Here is a 26,223-nt window from a genome sequence, read left to right on the forward strand (position 1 = left end):
CAAGCCGTGATGATGGACTGAGGTCTTTGATGCGACTGTCTGCATCTGTCGAACAGCATGTTGTTCGCACACGCGGGTCACCAGTGGATTCGGGTGCTCTGACTTCCCAGGTCTGATTATGATGCATCTTTCGCTCTGTAGTTTTTGGAAGTGGGCTGTCTCGCAAGCTGGCAGAGCGGCAGCAGAAGGCGGCGGCGGCAGACGGCGTGTGGATGTTGTCAGAAACAGATGTCGCGCCTCTTGCGCGGCTGACGCGTTTCCAAAGGAAGTTGTCAAACGTCTCGTCTTAAAAGAAGACCTGCGATGTGGAGAAACGGGAGCTACGTTTGTGTTTGAAGCAGGAGACAGGAGACGGTCTCAGTTGTCAGAGCGGCGTTGCAGTTGTTGCAAATTCGAGTCCGACTCGGCGTTTTTTACGGCGTCAGATTCATGTCACGTGATAAAACGATGTCACTCGCATGAGATAAAATACCATCAAGAACTGTGAGTGAGAAACAAACTATATATACATAATTTTCTGGATTATGATGACGATTAAAGTTAGGATTAAGTTGATATGAAGACAATTCCTTCATGACATTAGTTCCTCTGAGTCTGGAAGTAAGTTTACATTGAAGTCGACAAAACTTTTCCCCCAGCGTTCATGTTTACAGAGACAGTCCCCATAAAGATACACATAAAAAACTATAAATGTACGACCCGGTAAGCACATATTTGGGTGATTTGCAGGCCAAAAGAGTTCAACGCCGGGCTAAATCCAGTGAAACGTTCAAGTAGCCAATAAAACATATACAAGACAAGCACAGAGGGCAAAATAAACAGCGGCGCACACTGAGGCTAACACGAACATTTGCTGAAGAAGCACACAACAACACAATAAAACAATGGGATGGAAGCAATTTAACACGTATTTAAAAAAAAGAAAGAAAAGGAAATGTATGTTTCTAAACCCTCTGTGCTCTGTGCTCGCTCCCAGTACAAAAGCACAGATGGCGTCGCCACAGCGGAGCATTCGCCATCAAGGAAACATATTCCATCAAAGTCTCCCACGAGTACATGAAGACAGACATGTGTTCAGACGTACATATATAATGCTGTATGTGTGCGTTTGAGCGCCATGTTGGAACATAAGTCGTTAGCCCGGAGGATTTCGACCTCTCCTCCCTGCTCCTCTGTCCTCCAGCTGCTCTCTGCTGTCGGAGGGGAAGCAGAGGGGCCGGCCTTAATTACGACGAAGAGGTTGACTGGGCCCAGTGACGCAGGATGTGGTGGTGGAGGCGGTGGAGGCGGTGGTGGCGGTGGTGTCTCCAGGCCCGGGGTCAGAACAGGGCACCTCCCCTTTTGCCGCATACGCAGACAATGGGAGCGATTGCGGACCATCTGCTGCAGATGCCCTCCCAGCAGTCGCCGGCTCTGGACAAATAACTCTGTGTGTGTGTGTGTGTGTGTGTGTGTGTGTGTGAGTGTGAGTGTGTGTGTGTGTGTGTGTGTGTGAGGATGGGGGGCTTCATCTTGCAGCCTTCTCCTCGGCTACTTCACTGTCACTTTGCTCCCGTTGGGCCCTTGCTGACACGTCTAGCTCTCAGGAGGACGGGGCGCAGCAGCAGCGGGGCATGTGGAGATAATTCTGAAATAGTCATAATTATGAGGTAAAACTTCATAATTATGAGATGAAAAGCAAAATTATTAGATACAACATCATTATTATCAGATAAAATTCATAATTATGAAATAAAAAGTCAAAATTATGAGATAAAAAGTCATTATGAGATACTAAAGTTGAAATTATGAGATAAATTTTTTTTTGTCGCGGGAATGGGCTTCTATAGCTTCTACTTCTTTCTGAAAATAATAAAACAGTGCAATAGACACGGTGACATATTATTTGGCAGCGTTTCAGTGACTGTGAGGCTCTTTAAAAATATTCAATGAAGTTCACTTTTCTTCTCATTGCTTTTTTTCCTCCCACATGAACTGAATTAATCTCCTCACAGCCACACGCCAGACCTCCAAATTTAAACTCCAAATAAAAATCAATATCAAACTAAAAACCCACATTTACACCTGGACTCATGAGCAATTTTGCTTCCGTCCGCTACAGGTAGCAGCTGCTGCTGGATGGGAGTAATAATGAAGCCCATTAAGCGCTCACACACTGCGTTGTCTAATATTCATACCTCGATATCGTCTCTCCTGTCAAACGGTCGCCGCCTGTCATCGGTGAAGTCACAACAAGTGCGACGCCGTTACTCTGATGTCCCAACGGCTTGTTTTTGCATCTTCAGCGCTCTGATTTCTCCGTCTCTTGCTGTTCCAATAACTGTTCTGTCCCCGACACACACACACACACAAACACACACAAATACACTCTCCTCTTATATTTGTGTTTCCATCCCTGTTTGAATGTCGACATGTCTCTCCTCGTCTCTCTTTGTCTCTTTTCGTCTCTTTTCGTCTTTTTTCGTCTCTCTTAGTCTGTCTTTGTCTCTTCGTTTCTCCATCTCTTTTCGTCTCTTCTCTCTTTGTGTCACTTTGTCTCTATTCGTCTCTTCGTCTCTTCGTGTCTCTTTGTCTCTCTTCGTCTCTCTTCATCTCTTCGTCTCTCTTTGTGTCTCTTCGTCTCTCTTCGTCTCTCTTTGTCTCTCTTCGTCCCTCTTCATCTCTTCGTCTCTCTTCGTCTCTCTTTGTGTCTCTTTGTGTCTCTTCGTCTCTTTGTCTCTTTGTCTCTTTGTCTTTCTTCGTCTCTTCGTGTCTCTTCGTCTCTCTTCATCTCTTCGTCTCTCTTTGTGTCTCTTCGTCTCTCTTTGTCTCTTCGTCTCTCTTCATCTCTTCGTCTCTCTTTGTGTCTCTTTGTGTCTCTTCGTCTCTTCGTCTCTCTTCGTCTCTTTGTCTCTCTTCGTCTCGTCTCCCTTCGTCTCTTTGTCTCTCTTCATCTCTTTGTCTCTCTTCGTCTCTTTGTCTCTCTTCGTCTCTTTGTCTCTCTTTGTCTCTTCGTCTCTCTTCATCTCTTCGTCTCTCTTTGTGTCTCTTTGTCTCTTTGTCTCTCTTCGTCTCTTTGTCTCTCTTTGTCTCTTCGTCTCTCTTTGTCTCTTCGTCTCTCTTCGTCTCTTCGTGTCTCTTCGTCTCTCTTCATCTCTTCGCCTCTCTTCGTCTTCCTCCATCATCTTCCTCCGTCAGAGAGATGCAGGATGCTGATTCACCGTAGTGACCAGAAACCAGTCTGTTACACGGTGTTACCAGGTGACTGACGGGACGACAATTAAATCATTCAGGTTTTTTAGCTGCGAGGCATCGCCGTTGCCTAGAAACTGGTTACTAATGGTTGAATGTGGCCAATAATCTGAAACAAGTTCTCATCTGGACTCGCATAATACTACATAGATGACCTTCGTGTGTGTGTGTGTGTGTGTGTGTGTGTGTGTGTGTGTGTGTGTGTGTGTGTGTGTTACAGCAACCTGACACAGTGAGAACTAAATTCAACCATCTGCTGCTGTGCTCGTCCCACAGTCCTGGGTACAGGGTCAATCAAGGGTGTGTGTGTGTGTGTGTGTGTGTGTGTGACTGATACAGCTCATGGAATAGTAATGCATGCTGGCTTTGCCTGAGGGGGGGAACAAAGAACAAAACAGTAGATCTGGTCGACACAAAATGTGCCGATGTAAACGACACACAAACAAAGGGTTTTTGTATGTTTGCCTTTTGGAGGAGAGTTTTTTTTTCTGGAGGGTCTCTTAATCTGACCATCCACTTGTAAACTGGCTTTGTTGTCGTCCGTAAACCCGCACAGGGTTTTATTTCATGAAGCTCTTTTTCATTCTCGTGAGTGGAGAAGTCTCTGTGGCGTTGGCTCGCTCGTCCTCGGTCTCAATGTGCACCGTCTGGTCACCACTTCATCCTGGAGGACCCCGCTAATGTTGACATGTTTAACAAGTCTTGTATGTGTTGGCGATTCGCTCCCGAACTCGCCAAAACACTGGCGCGTGTGTCAGGGTTGGAAGCAGCGATGCGGCCTTTAGCGTCGCACGAGACACTCCAGGGTTTCAACTGATGATGTGAAGCATCCTCAGGAGCAACGGGCGTAATATAAAGAGAGAGAGAAACTCCACCCTAGGGAGGAGGACGAGGTGGATGATCGCGTCAAGCTAGCGCAGACTTTGACCTAGGAGACCACTGTTTGGGTCCCCCACAGCTACACACTGTTAGCTCTGGCTGCTGTTAGCATCTTTAGCTATGAGACGTTGGCTTATGAGAGGCAATTAAAATGATAACAAAGGTGGCCGTGTTAACTGGAGACTTTCGACCGAAAGTCACCAGTTAACACGACCACCTGTTAATCCGTAACACCGTCATCCCGACGCAGTTCCTGGAGAAGGTCTTTGGGATTTCCACAACAAGTATAAAGCAGAAATAGTGGTTATTTGTTATGGTGGATGGCAGAAATGAAAACTCTTTGCATGGAGATAAACCACAGAGTTAAGCCCCGCCCCCTCTCCGGCGCGTCCAGCTGAAATGACGCAACTATGTGGACTGTAATACAAACAGTTCAGTTAAAAATGATTGAAGTGAGATGAACAGACTGAAAACATGATCTTATTAGATGAAATATGTTGACAGTTTTCCTTTTAGGGACAATTTTCAGATGGAAAAAGGTAATAAATCGCAGGGCAATACCCAATATATCGTAGTATCGTGATAATATCGTGATCGTATTGGGACCCAAGTATCGCGATCATATCGTATCGGGGACCTCTGGCGATTCCCCCCCTAAAGCCTAGCCAAAAAAAACACAAAAGAAAATGTGAAAAGTAATCCTTTGTTGGAAGTTCATTTGCTAAACCCGCTGTGCATGAAAGGAGCGGAAACTGTACGTTTCCCATGAACACAAAAGTCGGCTTTTTCAATGAAAAATGCATGTAATCGGCGCGAACTGACACCCTGCCTGAGACACGAAGTTCAAAGAGAAGGCCGCGGACCAAGTGTTGAACATTTGAGGAGCAGGGAGGAGAGTGTCTTGGTTGACACCACAGGCAGAAGCTCAGGTAGCCGCACACACGATTGTGACTACATCATACTGTAAAGGTGTCTTATGAAGCCGTACAGGGGAGTGGGCCCAGAGTCAAGGCATTGAGATTCAACAGTCTGCGAAAATATATAAAGTCTCACTTCCTCGGCGTCGTCCGGCAGTGGCGTGTTGGTTTTGACCGCTCATTGGTTTCACACACAACGATGCAACGTGTGTCATTTCATTTGTGCGCCATCGGCTCGAGGGCATGCACATTAAAACGAGAGCGCCATCGCTTCCAAGCCGAGGTCGTTGCAAACGGGTGAGTGAGCCCATAATTATATCTGTTTTATTGCCCGGACAAATCTGCTTTATGGTCAATTGCATTACGTTGTCCCTTGTTTAAAACAACTTGAAATGTACCAAGCACAGTGTGTGTTTGTGTGTGTGTGTTTGGAGCCTGGTTGCACACAACTTTGGTGAAACCTTTAGTATCAGAATCAGATTTAATGGCCATGTAAATGTGCACGTACATGGAATTTGATGCCGGTTCACTTCAATATAAATATAAAAAAGACAAAAAAGGAAAGTGGAGGTGTCTGATTAATTGTTCATCATAGTGTTAGATGTGTTTATTTGTACGTATTTTGTGCGTATATGATGGTTCTTTTGCACAGTTTCTGTTGACGTTATATAGATTTTTTTGACTCTTAGCTTTTGGGAATATAAAAAGTTGGCACCTAAGTTTGAGGCAGAAAAACAACAGCATTGGTCCTTTGTTCTTTCCCAAGCCGGCAGCCCTCTTTGATTCGTATGTTCAGTCTGTCGTCTCTCAGAAGCTAAGAAGAAAGTGGGATTACGTCATCCTTACCATCAGTTATTGTTGTTTCCTGTGGAGAGGGTGGATCAGAAAACAATACGGGTCGGCCTGCAACGCACTGAGAAACAACCTAGTTTGTTAATTTGGATTATGCAGCTTGTTTTGTCCAAGGGATTTTGACTTTGACTTGTTTATTGTATGTATTTGTTCAGCAAAAAATCACTTCTGACATCCAGCATGATGAGCCGGATTCCCCAAAGATGCCTCCTCGAGCGGTCAATAAGACACCTTTTTGGAAAGATTACGACATAAAGAATCAAAATCTGCAACAAAAATCACAATAAAACGAAGACTTGTCCTGTTAGGAAGGAGTTTCAGTCCAAAAACTGTGTCGTTTGGTTATAAAATGGAAAAAATTACATCTTTTATGCCAAAAGATTGTCTGAATGGGGCATGCTGGGACTTAAAATGGCTGCAGGAGGTTAAATGCGTCCTCTGAGTTTATTGTATCGTTACAAAGCGCCTCACGTCTTCTCAGTATTCCCAGGATGTTCATAGTTACGATCAAAATATCTTTTAAAAGTGTTTTTTTTGCACATATACATTTTTTCCCCAAGACTTTACTGAACAAATACATACAATAAACACAAGTATTGGAATCAATTTGGGGTTCCTACGACGACTCAAACACAGGAGAAAAAGGAGGTCTGGAGCCAAAATTGCTTCCACGGTGTTCATCGGGTTAACCTCGAGCACACGTAGCGCCTCATAAGACAAGTTATAGCGTCTTAAAATCTCTCCTTGACACGCAGGAGCCGCAGGTAGCACTGATGCTGCAGGCGCTTTGATCGCCGGTGTTACACCACCTTCAATGTAGCTCTACCCAGAAAACTAAGTGGACCACGGCTTTGTAACGCACCGTCTCACCTTGATCTGAAGGACCGCACAGAGTGCACTTTTACCGTCGCCGTCAGTCGGCGTGCGGCGCGACAACCCGGAGGAAGTTTAAACTTCAGACGCGCCGCGTCTGCAACAAGAACACCTTTGACTGTGTGACTCCGCGTGGGCGTCACCGCGCTCCCTCCGGTTTGATATTTCATCGTAAAAAAAAACCACTAGAGGACAACAGTGGATCGAGTCCGTCTCCCGTGACAGACGTCACGCCGCCGCCGCCCTCTGGCCCGATATGTGGATTCATTTCCGTCAGCGGGGCACCCTGGAATACTTTTCTAATCTTTTTTCAGTAAATATACCCTGTGTGAACAACCCAGTTCAGTGAACACACACACAAACACACACACACACACACACACACACACACTCTGTCATCTAGGTAAACTGGGGTTCCTCTCGACTGACAGACGGACTCTCTCACAGAACCTGAGAGTGTCTTCTTGAGTGACTTCCTGGAAGTCTGTCAGTGTTGCGGCTCTGTGAATGGCGGCGTCCCTCTCCCCCTTCCCTTCGCTGGAGTGACGGCTAGATTAAACCACCTCGCTCACACACACACACACACACACACACGCACACACACACAGCGCTTCCTTCTCCCGATACAGAAAGCGACGCCATCAGTCAGTCGAGCTGCTCCCTGACATGCACCGTGTTCCCGTTCGCGGCTCCAATCTGCTCCACCGCAGCTCTGCTCGGCGTCTTCTCTCTGGAGGACGAGGTTGGCCAGATAAGAAGCGCCCCGGCGCTCTCCAAAGGCTCTCTAATTAAACGCATCGCCGGTTCTTTCGCTCCTCCCGGCTTACAAGGAGGGGGGGAAAAAGCGTCCTTCGCCCGCGTGTTGATTGCTGTTGTTTTTTTTTGTTTTCCGCGTGTGTTTGATTTGTTCACAGCGCGGAAAGATAAGGGGGTTTAGTCACTGAGTTCAGCCGTTTGAGGCCTCCGATGCCTTCGCCGTGGATATGAAACCTTCCCCGTCGTGAGAGTAATTCAGTCCTCTCTCCGTGGTTTCGTCCACATTAAAAGTTCCTTTCAAGTGTGTGTCGTGGTGGGAGACGCCAAGGCGTTGAAAGCGACGGCGTGTATGGGACTTCATTATCACGGCGTGTACTCTAACTGCTGGATGAGATTCATTTCCACCGACAGAAGAGGCCTTTTTTTTTTCTTCTTCTCCTCCCGTCCACACGGGGATGAAAGTCCATCGCGCAGGAATGAGAAGAAACGTCCTGCTTTTATTTCCCTGTGCTGAGGGAGATTTTTCATTATAGGGACGGCGTTACATTTCACTCGGCTGGCTGTCAATCACCTGACACACACACACACACACACACACACACACAAAGAAAAGGAAAACGTTTCTGAACCAATACATCCACAGTGTGCTGTCCAAAGGGAGCTTGATGATCATGTATATGTGTATATATAGATAATATTTTAGGTTTTTGCACCGGAGAGGCCTGTGGTGGATGGAGATATTGTGACGTGAGATCAGCTGGCAGCACAGCGAGCTTGTTTTGATGTTTTATGGAGGAAAACATGGAGGGAGAATCCGTCTCTTCCGTTACCCGGGACTGCTACAGCTGATAGAAAACACCGCTGAACAATATGTGCAGACATTCTTTATTCATTTTATTTTTTATTTATTCAAGAAGATGTTTTTTTGTTTTTTTTTTCCATTGCAGTCGATGCTCCGGCTTCAGTGTGGAGCTGTAAACTGAAAAAAACTCCATTTATAAAATGATTACTGCTCCTGTCGTGATTGACAGCTGCCTTTGAGCCTCTCTGGATCTGATCTCTGAACACTATTTGTGTTGTAACCTCAATGAAAAAAACAGCTGCTCCGCTTAACGCTGTCATTTCATACTCGGTGATGTCACTGCGTTGCATATAGACGCGCTCATCTTCTAAATTTCAATAATAATCTTGCACTGTTTTGCCTCGTTTATTTTATTGTCGAGTCAAATTAATGAAGTTCAACAACAATCTGATTATCCGTTTAAATCCAGTAGAGAAAATAGATGAACTTACCAGTCTCACGTGTGTGTGTGTGTGTGTGTGTGTGTGTGTGTGTGTGTGTGTGTGCCTCAATTATCACAGTGTGTAATTACCTTCTGTGTACATGAGAATGCAGGAAGCGAGATGGAGGGAGAGAGAGGTCAAAGGAGAGAAGAAGGCTGATTGCGAATTGCAATTTTTTTTTTAAATTGCTCGGTTTTGTAAACATTTTTTAATGAAGCCGTGCTGTCGCCTTAATGGATGGAATAAAGCTCCAGATAAGACACTGGATACTTCTCACTACTGCGCTTTGCTCCCGAACACAAGCTGAGTTTCTGCACTTCCACTTTTTAATATCTGTAATTCAAAGTTTTTCTATTTCCCTTTTTAGTTTGGTAGCGATCCAGATTTGCGTCGGATCGATTGTTCGCGAGTTTCAGAAGAAGAAAAAAACGCCCCGCTGAGTGAGAGACAGATGACTGGAAGGAAAACATACGACACGCAAACGCCCCCCCGCCTTGTCGTCTTCACCGAGCGCCACAGTTTCACGTTTGGAAGAGAAGAGCGAGCGATTTGAATACTTTTGAAGGCGAGAGAGGTATTTATCTCTTTAACTTGGTTTCCATCTCGCTCTCATTCGGAGGCAGCAGCCTCCAACAGTTGGCTTCAAACGGACCGACAAATGAGCTGCTCAAAGAGACTGATGAGCTGCGGTGACTGAGGGCCTGGACACACACACACACACACACACACACACAATCTGGCTTGATTAGAGTAAACTACACAAAGGAGTTTCTGCTGTTGGATAGAAAGTTTCCATTAACCTCTGTATTGTATGGCTCGATGCAGATGCACTAGTACTGTACACACACACACACACACACTCTCACATACACACACTCTCACAAACAAGACACAAAACAGTACAAAGAGTCTCTCCTCTTTCTCTCTTTCTGCCTCACAGCATCCAAACACTCGACATCCAGACGCACAATCTTTGTCGATCCCAAACACACAAATACGCACAAGGGAATGTGGAGCGAACACACACACACGCACACACAGACCCACACGCATGCATGCATGTGTGTGTGTACACAGAGTCCTATCCTGCCTTATTTTTAGCTGTCCCTCTCCTCAGCCCTGACCTACATCACAGCATGAATAAAGCAGCAGAGATGGAAAAAACGGAGCTCAGCGGGGAGGAGGTGGGAAGAGGCGGTCTGGGAGGGATGGAGGGAAGAGAGAGAGAGAGAGAGAGAGAGATCTATTTCTCTCTCTCTATTCGGCAAATCCAGGAAAATGAATTCCCCCCTGTGTGAAATGACAGATCCAGTTCTGTCAGCAGACCCCACCTGCTCTGACGCTCCCAGAGGAGGCTGCAGAGGGCGAGGGCGCATGCAGACGTGTACACACACACACACACACACACACACACGAACACACACATAGTTGCAGACACAGTGGACGCCGGCCCTCAGGGGATCACACGGCCTCGTCATGCGTCGGGCTACTTGACAGTCGGCGCTTTTCCCGCTGCTTTCGGCAAAAAACCTGCCGAAAGCGGCGCGCTCCCTCCGCTTTGAATTATTGAGGCCACGCCTCCATGACATCACAGCCCGCCCACCCAGAACACCGTGATCCAGGTATTGTTCTGCAGCCTGAAAGCACTCGAATCATCTCCGTGTTTTTGATGTCGCAGATCAATGTTTGTTTGTTTTTTTCACGCCGAAGGCCGGCGAGCCTTTTGTTCGCCCGATCCGTCTCTCTGTGATTGTGTGCGATTCAACACTCCTACTGTACACTCTCCATGGATGACATTTTCCCAGAGAGAGAGAGAGAGAGAGAAGAAGAAGAAGAAAAAAACTCTGAGTGCTGCATGTAAGTCAATTACATACTTCATACAAATTCATTCTGCTGTAAAGAGGAAGTGTGAGCTGAAAACCTCAAAGCTGGAATGTATTTATCCGAGGAGAGGATATGGAAATGCTCTCCTCACGCTCTCTCCTTCCCCCTTAAGTGTAGCATACAGAGTCCCTTAAGTGGTGGAAAGGCCTGTTAGCCTCAGGAAAACTGGTTCTCTGCTGCTCACACACACATAAATACTCTGTACACACACACACACATTTAGACCCCTCTGCATAACACCTCCCTCGTGTGTTTCCGATCCCGTTTCATCAACAGTCATCCAGCTCAGCTAATGGCTCCCTGAGCGCTGTGTTGTAATGCTTCACACAATGTCTTTCAAGCTACATTAGGGAGAGAGAGAGTGTGTGTGTGTGTGTGTGTGTGTGTGTGTGTGTGTATGAAGAGCGAGGCGACAATGTGTCACATTAGCTCGACACTACGGACGTCAGGAACGTCACGTGTCCTCATCTCCTCGGCTTTTTGTCAGTTTCTTCACTTTTCCTCTTTTTTTTCAGTTGCCTGTAAGTACGAGGATCAGCTCCAACATCCACCTGGACTCCTGAATTATATTGGAGGTCAAAGGTCACGGCCCCCCTGTGACCTCACGGCCGTCCTCTTAATACCTCGAGGAAGACCTTTGAGTCACTCTCTTCCAATGTGTCACGATCGATCCGCTTCCACTCGAGGATGAGTTGATTCATGAGTTGATTCATTTCTTGCAGGTCAAAGGTCGCTGTGAGCTTACAAAGTGTGTTTTATGTCATAACGCATTCATACGCTAATGTCTAAAAGGGAAAGACATGGATGTAAACATGGATCTAACTGGTTGGGGGAGACATACAACCTCATAATTCTAGTTTCCTTTACTCTTTTTTCTGTGTTTCATGTCCTCTGATCTCTCCATTCTTCTCTTTTCTCGCTCCTCTCTTCATTCTCTTCAATGCGTTTGTTTTCGTTTTCTCCGCCTTCCTTTCTTGTCATTTAAGTACTTTTATACACATTTTTTTGTATGTTTAAGTACTTTATACACATTTTTAGTATGTTCAAGTACTTTTATACACATTTTTAGTACGTTCAAGTACTTTTATACACATTTTTAAGTATGTTTAAGTACTTTTATACACATTTTTAAGTATGTTTAAGTACTTTTGTACACATTTTTTTTACATCTGTATATTTAATATTCTTCTTACTGTTCATTTTTAATTTTGTTTTACTACTGTTCTACTGTTTATTTTTATTGATTTTTTATCTGTATTTTCTTGTGAGCAGTGCTGCTGTAATCCTGTAATTCCCCCACTGAGGGACTAATAAAGGATTATCTTATCTCTCTCTTATCTTACATCCTGCCTGGTACTCCTCTTATTTATTCATACATTTTATATAATTTTTGGCTGCATTTTGATCTTTTTTTTGGCTATTTAATAGAGAAGCATCAGACGGGGACTCAGGGGAAGAGAAGCGAGGGTTCAGATTAAAGATCCTGGGCTGGAAAGGATCCAGCGGCTACGTGTTGTAACTATCTGGCGAGCGAAGGATCTGCCTTTGCCAGTCTTTCATATTTAAAGGACGGTGGACTCTTTGAGAAAGTTGTCTTGTTTGTGCGTGTGATTGATGAGCTCGCTCAGACTCGTGTCGATAACTGTAAGCAGCGAGGTGACTCGCAGAGACTTTCGGCGAGCGTTCGGCGAGCTTCATCGCTCGCCTTGAGGAATCGCTCCGTGTGTCCTGAGTGTGTCTTTGCAGAGAACTGTCAGGGAGTTATTAATCCGCTCTACTCGCTCTTGTTTGTCCTCAGATATCGACGAGTGTGCGACCCAGATGCATTACTGCCAGTCCAACACGGCGTGCGTCAACCTGCCCGGCGGCCATCGCTGTGACTGTCTGCCCGGCTTCATCAGAGTGGACGAATACTCCTGCACCGGTACGTCTGCACGCACGCAAACATTACCGCTGACTCAGCGGATCTTTAGGACACAGCACACACTTCAATCCGGTATTATATATGTTATCAACTTACTGTACGATACGTGGCCATGATTTAAATCCTTTTTGAGGTTTTCACGTTGTCGACTTATCGTACGATATGTGGACGAGAGCTTAATCATTTTAATGTTATGACTTATTGTACCATATCTGACCTTGATAGTTTTTATCCTCTGATACGTGGTGATGACCACAATCATATTTACCATATTGACTCATGGCACAATGTGTGATCATGACCTCAATCATTGTTTGTTGTTGTTCTCATGATCAATAACATTTTACTTTACACCCGATCCGTCACTATAATAACGGCATTAGCCGGATCCCGTCGCTTTTCCAAGCACTATAACGATGCCAAAGAGCACGTCAATCAAGGAATTGTGTTCCTTTTTGTTGCTTGTAATGTACACGTAGTTTTAGTCTGCAACTTCAGAGGCTGCGCGTTGAAATTCAGCCATTGTCAAAGCACCACTGTGTGTAAGTATAACCGAGCCTCAGGATCTGCCGCTAACGCTAACCCGGCTGTCAACGTTGTAGCTACGGCAAAAGGAGGAAATGGGACTGTGTTTGTCTTCAGAACAGTGTTGTCACACCTACGGCGAGTAAATAACCTTGGAATTGTACACACAGATATGCTAACTTTCCATCTTCCCATGTCAGGAAAAGTCACAAAGTAAGTCTCTCTGGTCCGTACACTTTGCTGCAACTGCGAAACTTTATCTTTAGTCATCTGATATTAAAGCGTGCAATGGAATTAACGCAAACCGATGAAGGTGAAGACCTCAGTGTCGGCCATTTTAAAGGTTAGTAGACTGTGTGTGTGCGGGAACGACCTCGCGGTGATTGTGTCCCTTCAGTTTGGCGGGCGGCTTATTCCCCATTTTAAAATCCTGCCACCTCGCTGACATTCTCAGAGCCGAATGTCAGGACAAAGTACGGAAACAATTCCACCAACATGTTTTACCTGCTTTTTAACAACACGATGCAAATTGTTGTGTGTGCGAGTTTATCTCCGCGGCTTAAGCGATTCCTCAATACGCGGTGACACCTGTGTACAGTGTTATTTCCTGGGCGAGGAGCTCAGAGCAACGTGTTTCCTCGAGGGTGAATAGGACGCGCTTGGTTGCCGCTCGCTGTTCCTCCGCCTCCTCCGGAGGAGGAGAAGTGTTCTTTAATTAGCTCTCCGAGTTTGGCAGCCACACAGGGACAAGGATCCATAGACAATCAATCTATTTTCCAGCTTGTAAACTGTCCTGGCTGCTGACTGGGAGCCCAAGGAGGCTGCTCTACATCTGCTGGGAGAGATAAATCCTCTCTGTCTCCTTTCAGCTTGTCCTTCAGCTTCTTCTCGGGGGTTTTCGGGATCCTTTTGCGTGACTGTAACCCCCCCCACCACCCCCCGACCCTCCACCCCCTCACCCGCGGCTCAGGGAGGCGCCCCGCTCCTTCCTCCACGTCGCTAACACGATTGCACATTAGCTTTTCCGTAATTGGTGCGTTGTGCTAAAATCTGCATTGTTATTCTTCATTGTGTCGGGATGTGGAGTTGCCTTCTGGTAATGATATTGTTGGCGCTGCATTAAGCGGGACACACACACACAAACACACACACACACACACACACAGGCGCAGTGGAAATCGGTTCCTGGTTTCTCCGAGGTTCTTGTTCCCATCGAGCCGTTAGCGAGTCGGCGCGAGTTTTCATTATTAATCATCGTATCAATTGCCCAAATGCCAGCAGGGAGGAGACAATGAAAATCTTTTAAATGATGAAAGGTATATTAATCTTCAGTTATCCATAAGCAGTACCATACATTTAGGCCAGTACTGTAGCAGTAGGCCTGACGCTATTATATGCTATGTTACACCCCTTTAACACACTTCTCCCAATTAAAAAAAAGGAATGTTATTGATTGTTCAAACCCTCACGGTTGGTTCTGACATAAAGTTTTCAATGATTTTTCTAAAGTTGTTTACTGTCATATTGCTTTATTGGTATGTTATGTTTTTAAGCCTGTTTTTAATGACCATGACATTGGAAAAGGGTGGTACGTGTTTATTTTAAACTTTCCACTGTACTATTATTCTGTGAAGCGTGCTATCGTGACATCATCGAATTCAAAAGTGCCTCAAAAGGATATTCAGGTTTACATTATACATTTTAGTAAATTCATAATTACAGCACACGGAAACAGAGGAGTACAAGTTCAAGTTTGATAATAAAGAGTTTATAATTTGGTCATACTGTGAAATGATCAAAGTAATAAACCAGATAGTACCTTGATAATAATAATATATGAGTAATATTAGGATGCAATTCATGTAATAGGGTAAAAAGGAACCAATAACAAAGAATAATTCAAACATTTAAAGATAGCACAATAACATGGTTTGTGCGACATTTGGATAAAGAATGGGGTATTAATCTGACAATAATGAGTTAATATAAGGTCATATTTTCACAATTATATCGGTTTCCGTCACCATTCAAGTCTCAAAAACACATCAAAATTGGTTATTACCATTTCATAATGCTAGAAATTCACCCTCCCTTGTGTTCAATACTGTTCACATTATGTGATTCAGTTCCTGTAGAGCCACAATGTGAAACCCCATTTTCTCTATTATTTCACGATAACATTGTGTATCCCCCCGATGTGACTACACAACGCGAGCTCTGGCTGTTTTATGTTGTCCAGCCAGCGGGGAGCGACTGCACGGTGACATCTCACATGTAAAGAAGTCACTTCCTGAAATCGTTGCAATCAAGCAGAGCTAAGAAAAAGGACCGCAAGAGCCATGCGTTTGATGACAATCACTGACTGCAGTATTTGTGCATTGTGTTTGTTCCTGCGTGTGTGTGTGTGTGTGTGTGTGTGAACTCCGTCTCCACGGACATCACACAGCTCCCGCCCACAAACTTACCTCCTATCACACAGACCGCGGATTCACCTTCAATATTACAATCTGCGCGGCTCCTTTTCCTCCGAGGAACAAACTGTCACCTATTGCATTTTTTTTTTTTTTTTTACACGACATGTCGTGTATCACCTTTTTTTTTTTGTTTTGGCGTCGGGGCACTCTCAGGCTCATCGCTCTCTGTCTCCTCCGCTGCCTTGTCCTTTTGTGACGACGGCTCCCTGTAAACAATATAGGAGGCTGCGCGGTAATTCTGGTTCCACTTGATTTCCCCAGTATGGGAAGCAGCTAAGCAGCACCGGAGGGAGAGGAGGTGTGTGGAGAGGGGGGGGGGGGGGCAGGAGGATGGACAGAGGGGAGAGGAGAGGTGGCAGCAAGTTGTGAGGTTCCTGCATCTCCTCCTCCTCAACGCCACAGAGCTGTCACAGCCGGGTTTCTGGCCTGCCCAAAAATCTGCTCTCTGTTGAGATTCGAGCACTGGAAAATAAGCTTGACTGGTGTATATTTATCTGTATATATGCATATATATATATATATATATATATATATATATATATATATATATATATATATATATCCAAGAATAAAGCGTCTATTATTATTATTGTGGCTCCCTTGAACTTGGACCCAGTGTTTCCCGTCGGTCTTTATGGAGCAGGATCACAGAAGTGATTTCCCTCGTGGAAGGGCATAATGATCTCTGGCTTCATGCGCTTGCTAGCTAATGGTCGTCTGCCAAAAGTAATTGTGAGAACGGTTGTTTGGACTCCCACTGAGCACTTATCGTATGATCTCTCGGTTTTTAAAGGAATTGTTTTTCTACATTAAGCAGGCGGCGATAAGGGCTGCAGCCAGAGATTGAACCGCTGGAATGAGAGGGTGAAGGTCGCTCCTTCCCTCTCGCCTCCGTCCTGCAGATAAACTCCAAAAGAGGTTCGACTCGAGCCCGGAGATAAAGTGCACCGTAGCCATTTTCACAATGAAGTCCAGAACTCGGAGAAGATGTAGCTGTGCATACTGACGGGGACACATTGAAACGCTCTAATGGAGTGAAGAGCTCACTGAGCTTTGATGCTCTCAGTGGGCTCAACACACCATCGGGTCAGGACTGGCACATGTTCTCAGGCCAGTGTTGCTGGCTGATGATTACGGAAGCCCATTTCCGCCACAAAAAATAAATCAATTAAAGTTATAAGTTTGCCGTGAAAAAAAAGTCATAATTATGACAGAAAAATAAAGTTATGACAAAAAAATATTATTATTGTCATAAACATTTTTGTCCTTATTTTATTTTTTTTTTAATTTGTCATAAATATATATAAATATAATTTTTTGTCATAACTTTGACGACAAAAAAGTAATAATTCTGACACACAAAAAAAATCATAATTATTGTCATACATTTTTTGTCATAATTTTTTTATATCTCAGAAAATTATATATATGTATGTATTTTGTCATATATATATATATATATATATATATATATATATATATATTCTTTTTTATGATTATGACTTTCTTTTTTTGTGGCCGAATTGGGCTTCCATAGATCAGTCTACTACAAACATGTTGGTATTTCCTGATTGTTGGCATACATTCAAACAGACATTTCAGTACACAATAGTAGTACTTTCTAGAACACCTATGTCTGTATTGCTTTATAAACATACGTATAATGCATCATAATCTACTTGTATTACTGAATATTTATAGTTATAAGTGTATTATAATTCTCCTACATTCTATGTTACTATGTAACTCTAAGTGATCATTGTTAAGTAAATCATTTTTAAAAAACTTTATTACAAACTACATTGATCGCTTAAAGTAATTTATTATCACGTTACACAGCAGCAGCCACATCACATTCCCTTATATCCTCATCTGCTCTCTACCGATCCATACTTTTAGTATTTTCTTATCAAACTGCTGTTTCATAGACAATAAGCTCAGTCTCTGCTGTACAGCTGACCAAAAGAAGCTGCCATTAATTTCATGCATCAGTTGCTACATATATTCTTCAAAAATGCAAGCATTGGGACACGCTGCATCCCCCCCACACACGAAGGCACATTACATGTTAAACGAAAATTTAATCAAATCCAATTCCAATTATACATGTAATGAATGTGGAGCTCAGGTGTGACGAGCCTGGAAAACCCTGGCAACCCTCCCTGTATACATTAACTCTTCAAAAATGGAGGTCAGGCTGTCAGGCTGGCTCGGCACCAGCCGGTTTAACAAGCCCATCAAGCCCAGTTTGTGAAGGAAGGAGAGAGAGAGAAGTTTTCCTTGGTCCTCACGGTCATCCATTTGTAATGGGCTCTGAGACACTGCTGTTTATATTTAGCTTCCCCGTAAAGGTTTTGATGTAAGGAGTGTTTCTTGCTGCCCGTCAGCAGACTGTACAACCATCCGGAGGGGTGTCGATCCTCATGTTACTTTTCTCTCTACGCGTTGTCTCCTCTTCATCGTCTTCCTGTTCTCCTGGCTGAATACACGTCGCTGACATGTGGAATAATAAAGCGCCGTGGCTGTGGCACGGATGTTCACTGACAGAGCACATTAGTGAAACATGCTTACGTTAATGTATATTGCAGCCTAAGCATCTTTATTGCCTTGAGCTGTATATTTCATTGGGAAGTTAATAAATTGCATTACATTGCAGGCGCTGCTGCTGCTGCTGCACCAAGACAATATGAACTGGGTGCTCGGGATGCTATAAAGCACATCCAGCTAAAGCCACTAAAGAAGTGGCAGTAATTCCTGATGTAAATGGAAATATTCGCAGCATAGTGAGAAGCATATGTGTTTTAAATTGCGATGTCTTTAGTGCTTAATATTTATAACAGCGTGTGCGTTCAAAAATACCTCAATAACTGTGCATAATTCTCTTCTGGAGGCACTTCTCCTGCCTGTTTGCTTCCCATTTTATTGCAAAATGTGCTTATTCACTCTGCTAATCCTTGTGAATAATGCCGCATTACCTGTAAATGAGTGTGCTTTGATGCGTGGGTATATTGTAAAGCACTTTGGTATAAAAGTCTGTTTACCCTTTAAAATAAATCTAAATACCCTTTTGGCCAAAACAAGACAGATTTGGTACTGAAAATGATATAGTTGTGGAACCTCGTTTTATTTATTGTTTAATTTTGGGCAGTGCAGTTCCAGCGTCGGCTTGTCGCTGCCACCCACCATTTCTGTCTGTACAAGTCCACATACCTTCCAAAAATGACCCACATGACCCATAAAAAACAACTCGTATGAGCTGTACTTTGCCCATAATATCAAACCCACACATTATTCCAACCCAACTGTCCAATTCACCTCAGCTGCAAGCATTTTAAGCATCTTTTAGTTTGATGGTTTAGTTTTGGGGCTGACACCTTCCCTCTTACGATTGTTGTGTACATATATATACTCTTATATGTGCTGTTTCCAGACATTACCAAACCCCTCCCAATAAAAAAAAAAACATTGCATGTTAAAGCAGACAAAGTTAAAAGGTAGTTGTTCAACAAATCAGATACTAGAACACAGGATTTACATTCATCAGGCGACCAGAAACAAACCTCTGAAACAAATGCTAGTCTCTTGACGTTAACAGCCTGTTTCTGTTGTTATGCTCCGAATACGTTCACAACATCCTTTGTGTTGTTTAACGCTTCTGTTGAACATAAATTGTCAGTCTGCCGTGCTTAGTGTTGTTCCGTTAGCTGTTAGCGCTGTTAGCTGTATTTTCCCCGTTAGCTGTTAGCTGTATTTTCCCCGTTAGCTGTTCGCTGTATTTTCCCCGTTAGCTCTTAGCTTTATTAGCCAAACACACTGCGGGACTCCCGTTAGCTGCCTACAGCTGAACTAGCTCTCTTCCTACGACAGGAGAGGAAGAGCTCTGTTGTAGTCAGTGCTCAGTTCAGTTTGTCATTTGCTAAACGATAGTTTCACACAAACATACATCGGTACAGTTCTCATCTTAGGGTGTGAATATAGAGAGGAACAATTTGTAATCAGGAGTGGAAAAAAGTTTGAACTGAAGCAGTTGATGAACACTCGCAGCTTCTATCAGCCGGTTAAGAGTAGTGAGGAGTCAGCGGTCAATGACCATGTAAAACATTCATTTAAATATGTCTTCAAAAACTGCAATAGATTATATTTTACTCCTCCTGTTGAAGGAGCCACGCAGATTGTAATATCAAGGATAGATCCGCCGCTCCAACCACGAGAGGTCCTTGAGCATACAGCAATACGTGAGCATAAAAAAAAGGTATTAGGCTGATGAGTCCTGCGTTAGCCGTAGACAGACAGACAGACACAGAGATGAACGCATACGGCCGAATACATAATCCCTTGGGGATAAAAATAGGTGATGAAGGGAGATTGAAGTACATCTGCATCCTGAAAGAGAAAGAAGCAGTCTTAAAAAGTCACCAGACTACATGAAGGTCCCTAAGGCTTTACTGCCCTGTACAAGGAGCCCTTTAAGCCCCGCTTTGTTTTAATAAAACCGCATTAATGAAATCTTCTTATTTCTCAGCACACACATGGCTTGCATGCGGTAGCATGGAGAAGGTGCTGTGTAAGGTGGAATAAAATGCCTGTTGGGTCAAAAAAAAACAAAAAAAACAGCCTCTTGAACTCCAGGTGGATTACTGGAGAAAATTCCAAATGTTTTCTCCCAGCTAATTTTATGGAAATCCATGTCCTCCAGGTTAAATGCTCTGACAGGCAATCAATATTTTTCCCCCAGTGACACGGGACGGATCTGTGCTGCGTTCACATCACGTCAAGGTGAGCGTCAAGGCCAAGACTCGAAGTGAAAATGACAAGTTTGCATTAGCACAGTAAAAAAAAAAAAGGAAAAAGAAAATATAGACAGAAAGTATCCTGCCGTGCTCTTTTTTATTTTATGGGCCTGTCACTGGTCATTAAACTTCACATTACTGGAGTGTTCTGTTTGACATCATTGAATGAGACAATGTGAGAGCTAAAGAGATGAGGACATGTTGTAGGAATTTATTATGCAAAGTAAAAGTGAATCATGAGGTGTTGGTTTTACTCACGGATCCCATAATGCGCGGAGTTCGTCTCTTTTATCAGGTTCTAGAGATTTCTTTTTTTCTAAATGGTTGGGAGTGCTGAAAAAAAGAACAGACGACAGATGAAATATGAGAAGAGAAAATGTCATTTCTATGCCACGAATACCGACTGCAGTTTAGTTTTCTCCGCGACATTAAAAAAACAAACGCTGTGATTTGAAATTGACGATCCAGTTTGAGTGAAATATGTGTAATGGGAGATTCTCACAGGAAACCAAGAGACAAGAACAAAAATATGAATCAAACAAAAAGGGGAATAAAACATAATGTATTGTGTGGAGGCGATGCTGCTGCAGTATTTACTGGTTCGGAGGAGAGATGGTTAGTGTGGAGAGGGAGAGCTTTAAAAGGAGACAGAACAGATGACTGACAACATTATAGTTATAATCTCTTTACAAAAAGATGCTCAGCTCTCTCTTCAGAATCAAATTTGAACCTTCAAAAATCATCCCTTTTATTAAGGTGCTGCTTTTAAAACAGCTGTTTGTCTTGATGTGATTGGTTTGCACACTGAACACAATGTTGACACACACACACAAAGGTGAACATTCAATGTATTCCTCATACAACAGTTTGTTTGTTGGACAGTGTCGTGGCAAGAGACGGGAGGGGGCTACACGCTAGGCTAAAGGCTAGCGCTACACGACCACCACTACCGAGCCTGTTGTTAGCTAACAACCGTTCTCTCGAAAACAAGATGGTGGGACCTTCTGAAATGGTTCCTGGTGGTACATTCATAAAAGGTACTGTTAATACTGTTAAAAGGTTATCTTATTGGGACAAGCCGAAGAACCATACATGGGTCTAGTTGCTTAATATTGTGTTTCAGGATACTTGTTTTTATTTTGGCTTTAAATCAAAAGTGAACCTTAAGAGCATTTTTCGAACGTCGTAATTCATCCAAAGTCGATGTGAAGAGACAAGTGGACATCGCTCATTGCTGTAGCTCCAGGCGGTGCATGATGGAGGCTGATAGTTGCCGGTGCATTGGAAATGTTTCAGCTCGAGCGGAAAATTAGTATTTACCCCGCGGCTTCACGACACACCTACAGAAACAAAATGCAAAGACTATACACCGGAGGAAGAAACATAACTCTACAACTCAAAGGAAATGAAGCATTTTGTGGTCAATCACAAGCAACTTCAGCAGTATAAGTGTCCATATCTGCATTATTAGGGAGTGATTTTGGACGTAGCTCCATTTCTGTGCCCCTCATTGGTGGGGAACATATTGTTTTTGCCAGTAATTCCATGAAATGAGAGATCCCTCCTCTGATCCTCCCATTAGCCTTTGTTCTCCCGGTGTGTCGACAGTGCAGAGGCCACTCTGAGCCGGGCGGCCGCTGTCCTGTGGTCCCCATGATCAGTCATTACGCATCATTAGCGCAGCACTTTGTGCCCAGGCCTGACACCGCATCCCTCCATAATCATCACTAATAAGCCCAAACCTGAGAGTGATGGGCAGCGTGTTCAGACGGGGGGAGGGCCGTCGTTATCTCCACTGAGCTCGCGACTGTCAGTGTCATGTCTTTTCATTGACACAAGCTTTCATCACTCGAAGAACTAGATTTTTTTATAAATCTCTAATGGTTTCTACATTACATTCATTAGTCTGTGAGAGCTGTAACTTATTTTTCTGTCCAGCTTTTTGAAAGCCAGCGTCGTGGCACATTAAAATGCAGTTCCTCAAACGGCCAGTAGGTGCTGATTAGAAGAAAAAACAAACCCTATAAATAAGCAAAGCCCCACGAACTTAGTTTAACTCAAAATGAAAGGAATCGTGGCTATTAAATAGATTGAAATTTAAAAAGACTACCCTAAGAATCATAAATCGGTTTTATATCTAAGAAGAAAGATGGGAAAATGCTCCGACGCCTACTCAACATTTCCACTGATCCCCTGGTTAGAAGTGATCATTAAGTCGATTATGTGTGTGTGTATCTGTGCCATCTGCTTGTTGTTTGTTTTCAAGGGCGGGAAAATACCAAACGGTCAGAGGGCTGCTCGCGCTGGCTCCTGAGTGTGTTGGAGGGGGGATTTATTGCTTGTTCAGCTTGGCGGTTTTTCACTTTCGCTGATTATCCATCAATCCAGCCGCCGCATCTGTCCGCCGCTCACGCTTCCAACTCTATCATTTCAAATTGGCCAGCGGACATTAAACAGCATTAATAAGCAGCCGCGGACGCCGATGTTTTGATTGTGTTGCACTCCCCCCTCCCTCCGTAAGCTCGCAGCACATTAACACACTGAATATTTTATAATGTACCTCTTCCTCTATTACCGTTAACGCAGCCCACACTTCACATCCCTCCACATAAACCGCCGCACATCCCACCAGCACCAGCACGGTTGACATTCACCTCCACTTTAAAGATCGGCGGCGTGGGGGAGGGAAAATCTTTGGGAAGAGAAAAGCGAAATAATTTCTCCCTCTCGCGGCTCCGGGGCTTCATTGAGCGCCACTCATTAATTACAGGGAATGTATTAGTCATGACTCCCACCAAAGCGTTTGCATATTAATGGAGAGTGTGTTTGAGTGAGAGTGTATACCTCGCGAGCGGAGGCCGCCTCGGGGGCCCGGTTCCTGACTGGCACTTAAAGACGCAGTTCGTGGTTTGATAAAACGATACCGCTGCATTCCTTATCAAAAGGTTGCTCTTTTTTTATATATACGTATTGTTCATAATCATTATGCCGGATTCCAATTGAGGACACATTAACCGCAGCTCAATCAGTTTTGATAAGCTCAGCAGTAAGAGGCGAATCAATAAACACGTTGCCAATAAGGAATTCATCTTGCATTCAGAAGCAACAGAGGGATCCATGATTATTATTTCATGTTGTAATAATTATGTTCCCTTTTTATCTGATTTCCCTTTTAATTACGCGTCGCCACTTACGCAGAATCGCGGCGGCCTCGGGGGTCAAACCCGGAGCGGCCGCGTTCGGATCAGTCAGTGCGGGGCTCGTTAGTGGAGACGTGTTTTTGTGTGGCGTGTTGACTTTTAGTGTCATCAGCATGCGGCCGCAGGCCATGCAGGAGCTTTAAAGCTACAGTTGGCAACTTGAGATGAATTGTTTGACATATTTCAATGTCCTGACAGCGGAGCAGGAAGGAGGCAGATACTCGGGTTTCTCTGCTTCCTTCCAGTGCTCCTGATGGCGTTTGCACAATTCCACCAATCAGAGACAAGAGGTCGCTAGCGCAGCTGACAAGTCTGCGCTCGTGCAGCTCGTGGACTCCGATCACGCGGTCGTACCCGGCCGCAGATTCCTTTTTGCTGTCTTGACTATTTCTGGCCTAAAATGTTTTCACAAACATATTTTACCGTGAGAAAATATAAAATATAGAACTTTTTTTTTACCCGCCCGCCACGTTCGCACTTCGATTTTTTTTATCATTTCAATTTATTGACATTAAACATGAATGCAAATACAAAAATTAGGATTGTCATACAATGATAAAGTGCAGAGAGAGAAAGAAGGAAACAACACAGCACACAAAACTAAATAAAATCCCCCCGGCACCCTTTTTTTATCTGCTACCTGTACATTTACACACAGCGCTGCATTTAGACCTGCAATTTCTTGAACACATACATCTGAGTACCGTTCTAATTTGTTAAAGCCATTAGATTAGGTTTTCCCATACGTGGTCAGCAAAACCAGGCGTGCTCGGTCTCGAAGTTAAGGGTTTCCCCCTGGACGGGTCGCCAGTCTATCGCAGAGCTCATCTAGAGACAGAGTCACACCTATGGGCAATTTAGAGTCCAGTTAATCTAATCTGCATGTCTTTGGAGTGTGAGAGGAAACCAGAGAGCAGTGGTTTTTTTGGACGAGGTTGGATTTTCCAAAAGGTCAAAGATGGAAACTCTCCCGCGGCTGCAAACCCTCAGCGGCACCAGTTCCAATGTGTGTCACTTGGTGACAGTACATTAAGTTGTTGTTACATAGGGACATCTAATTGATAATCCAGAGAATATTCCAGCACAGAGACAGACTTTCCTACGACAAAAAAGTCTATATTTACTTGTTAAACTGTTTTTTGCAGCATAATCCGTTTCACTGCTGTCCTCTCGCATGTTCTAAACACTCACATCTCTGCCAAAACATGACCAAATACAAGTGACCTTAGCTTCCTGTATTTGCCATTTGCTATCAACGTAAGCAAACATAGATAAAGGGCCAACATAGAAGATAATATTTGGCCAACATTTTGGCAAAATTATAATTTGGGGCATTTATCGAAATCTAATGGCTTCAGGAAAGCCGCCGTTCTGCCTCCTGCAAAGACCTTTAAGACATCACCAGGAGGCTCCAGCCCGAAACCTAAAGCACGTCTGTGTCTAGATAAACATAATATAATCATATAATTGTAAAGACAAGCGACAAATGTTTCTGAACCTGATCAGTTTTTGATGTTCAAGCTTTCTCCGAGGTTCTCTGCAGTCAATTTAAGTTTTTTTTTAGTTGTGTAGCGCTGAACACGCCCATCGCTCCCTCTCACCTTGAGCCAACAGCCAACGTATAAAAGTCAAGAGAGCAGTTCATGCGACCCGGCAGAATATTAAACGACGACCCTGAACATTTACAGGAAGTACAGCACTGGGTCGTGTGTCACCAAGTTATTAGAGAGTCACAGGTTCATAAATGAAACTAATGTATCCCACATATTTCCATACTGCTGACGTTGCACTGTTTCCTGTAACGCAGTAGTCTCATGGTCCTAGAAACCATCCAGCCCATGAAGAACCCTGTTACTTTCATTTCGAGGACAGGGAAAGAAATGCCAAAAAATTGCAGTCGCTCTGTCGTCATCCGTGGATAATTCATCTTATTAGATGCTCCTGTCTGCAGAGTGATTGGTTCTGTTTGCATCACTGCAGCTATTTTCATCCTGTTAAACTAATCGTGCATCGCTAACGGCCCGCCGTGACTTTCGTACTGTCGCATCGCTTTGATGAGTTATTACATCTGGATCAGAAGCATTGATCGGCTGTCAAGGAAAATGGCCGCGTTTCCCAGATTCGATCGTTCTTAAGGACTTAAGAAGGCTCTTAAGAAGGGTTCGGCTAAGAAGGAGCGCTAAGATAAGGGTGTTTCCCAGACGCGTTCTTAACTGCTGTCAAGAGTGGCCGATCTTACATTTCCTTCTGAGTGAAAGATCTACTTAAGCTAAGAACGACTCTGGGAAACACGTCCTTCTTCCACAGCGCTCTTAAGAAGCTCTTAGCGCTTAAGAGCTTCTTAACGACTCTGTGAAATACGTCCTTCTTTCACAGCGCTCTTAAGATCGCTCCTAAGAAGCTCTTGGCGCTTAAGAGCTTCTTAACGAGTCTGGGAAACGCGGCCAATATATGTATGAATATGTGAAAAGCAAAAAGAAAGGTTATGTTCTATCATATATTATACTAACATAATTCTTATATTGGGCTTTTTTTCCCCTCTGTGGTGTTAAGTAAGTTAAATAAATGGATTTATATTCGACACGTAAAAAATGGCATTGTACTCTTCTGCAATCCAGGGATACGGGATAATAT

General features: G+C 43.9%; 1 protein-coding gene across 1 annotated transcript in view; it reads left to right on the forward strand.

The window, feature by feature from the left end:
* LOC137782498 (protein kinase C-binding protein NELL1-like) overlaps nt 1–26,223 on the forward strand; it is a 220,837-nt gene that overhangs the window by 144,119 nt on the left and 50,495 nt on the right. Inside the window, exon 13 of the mRNA XM_068571803.1 lies at nt 12,475–12,600. Coding sequence (XP_068427904.1) covers nt 12,475–12,600 — 126 coding nt within the window. The remainder of the gene's footprint in view (nt 1–12,474; nt 12,601–26,223) is intronic.

This window comes from Clinocottus analis, unplaced genomic scaffold (genome assembly GCF_023055335.1).
Source record: "Clinocottus analis isolate CAN_PGR_092001 unplaced genomic scaffold, fCliAna1.0.p SCAF_1, whole genome shotgun sequence".
NCBI classification, from domain to species: Eukaryota; Metazoa; Chordata; class Actinopteri; order Perciformes; family Cottidae; genus Clinocottus; species Clinocottus analis.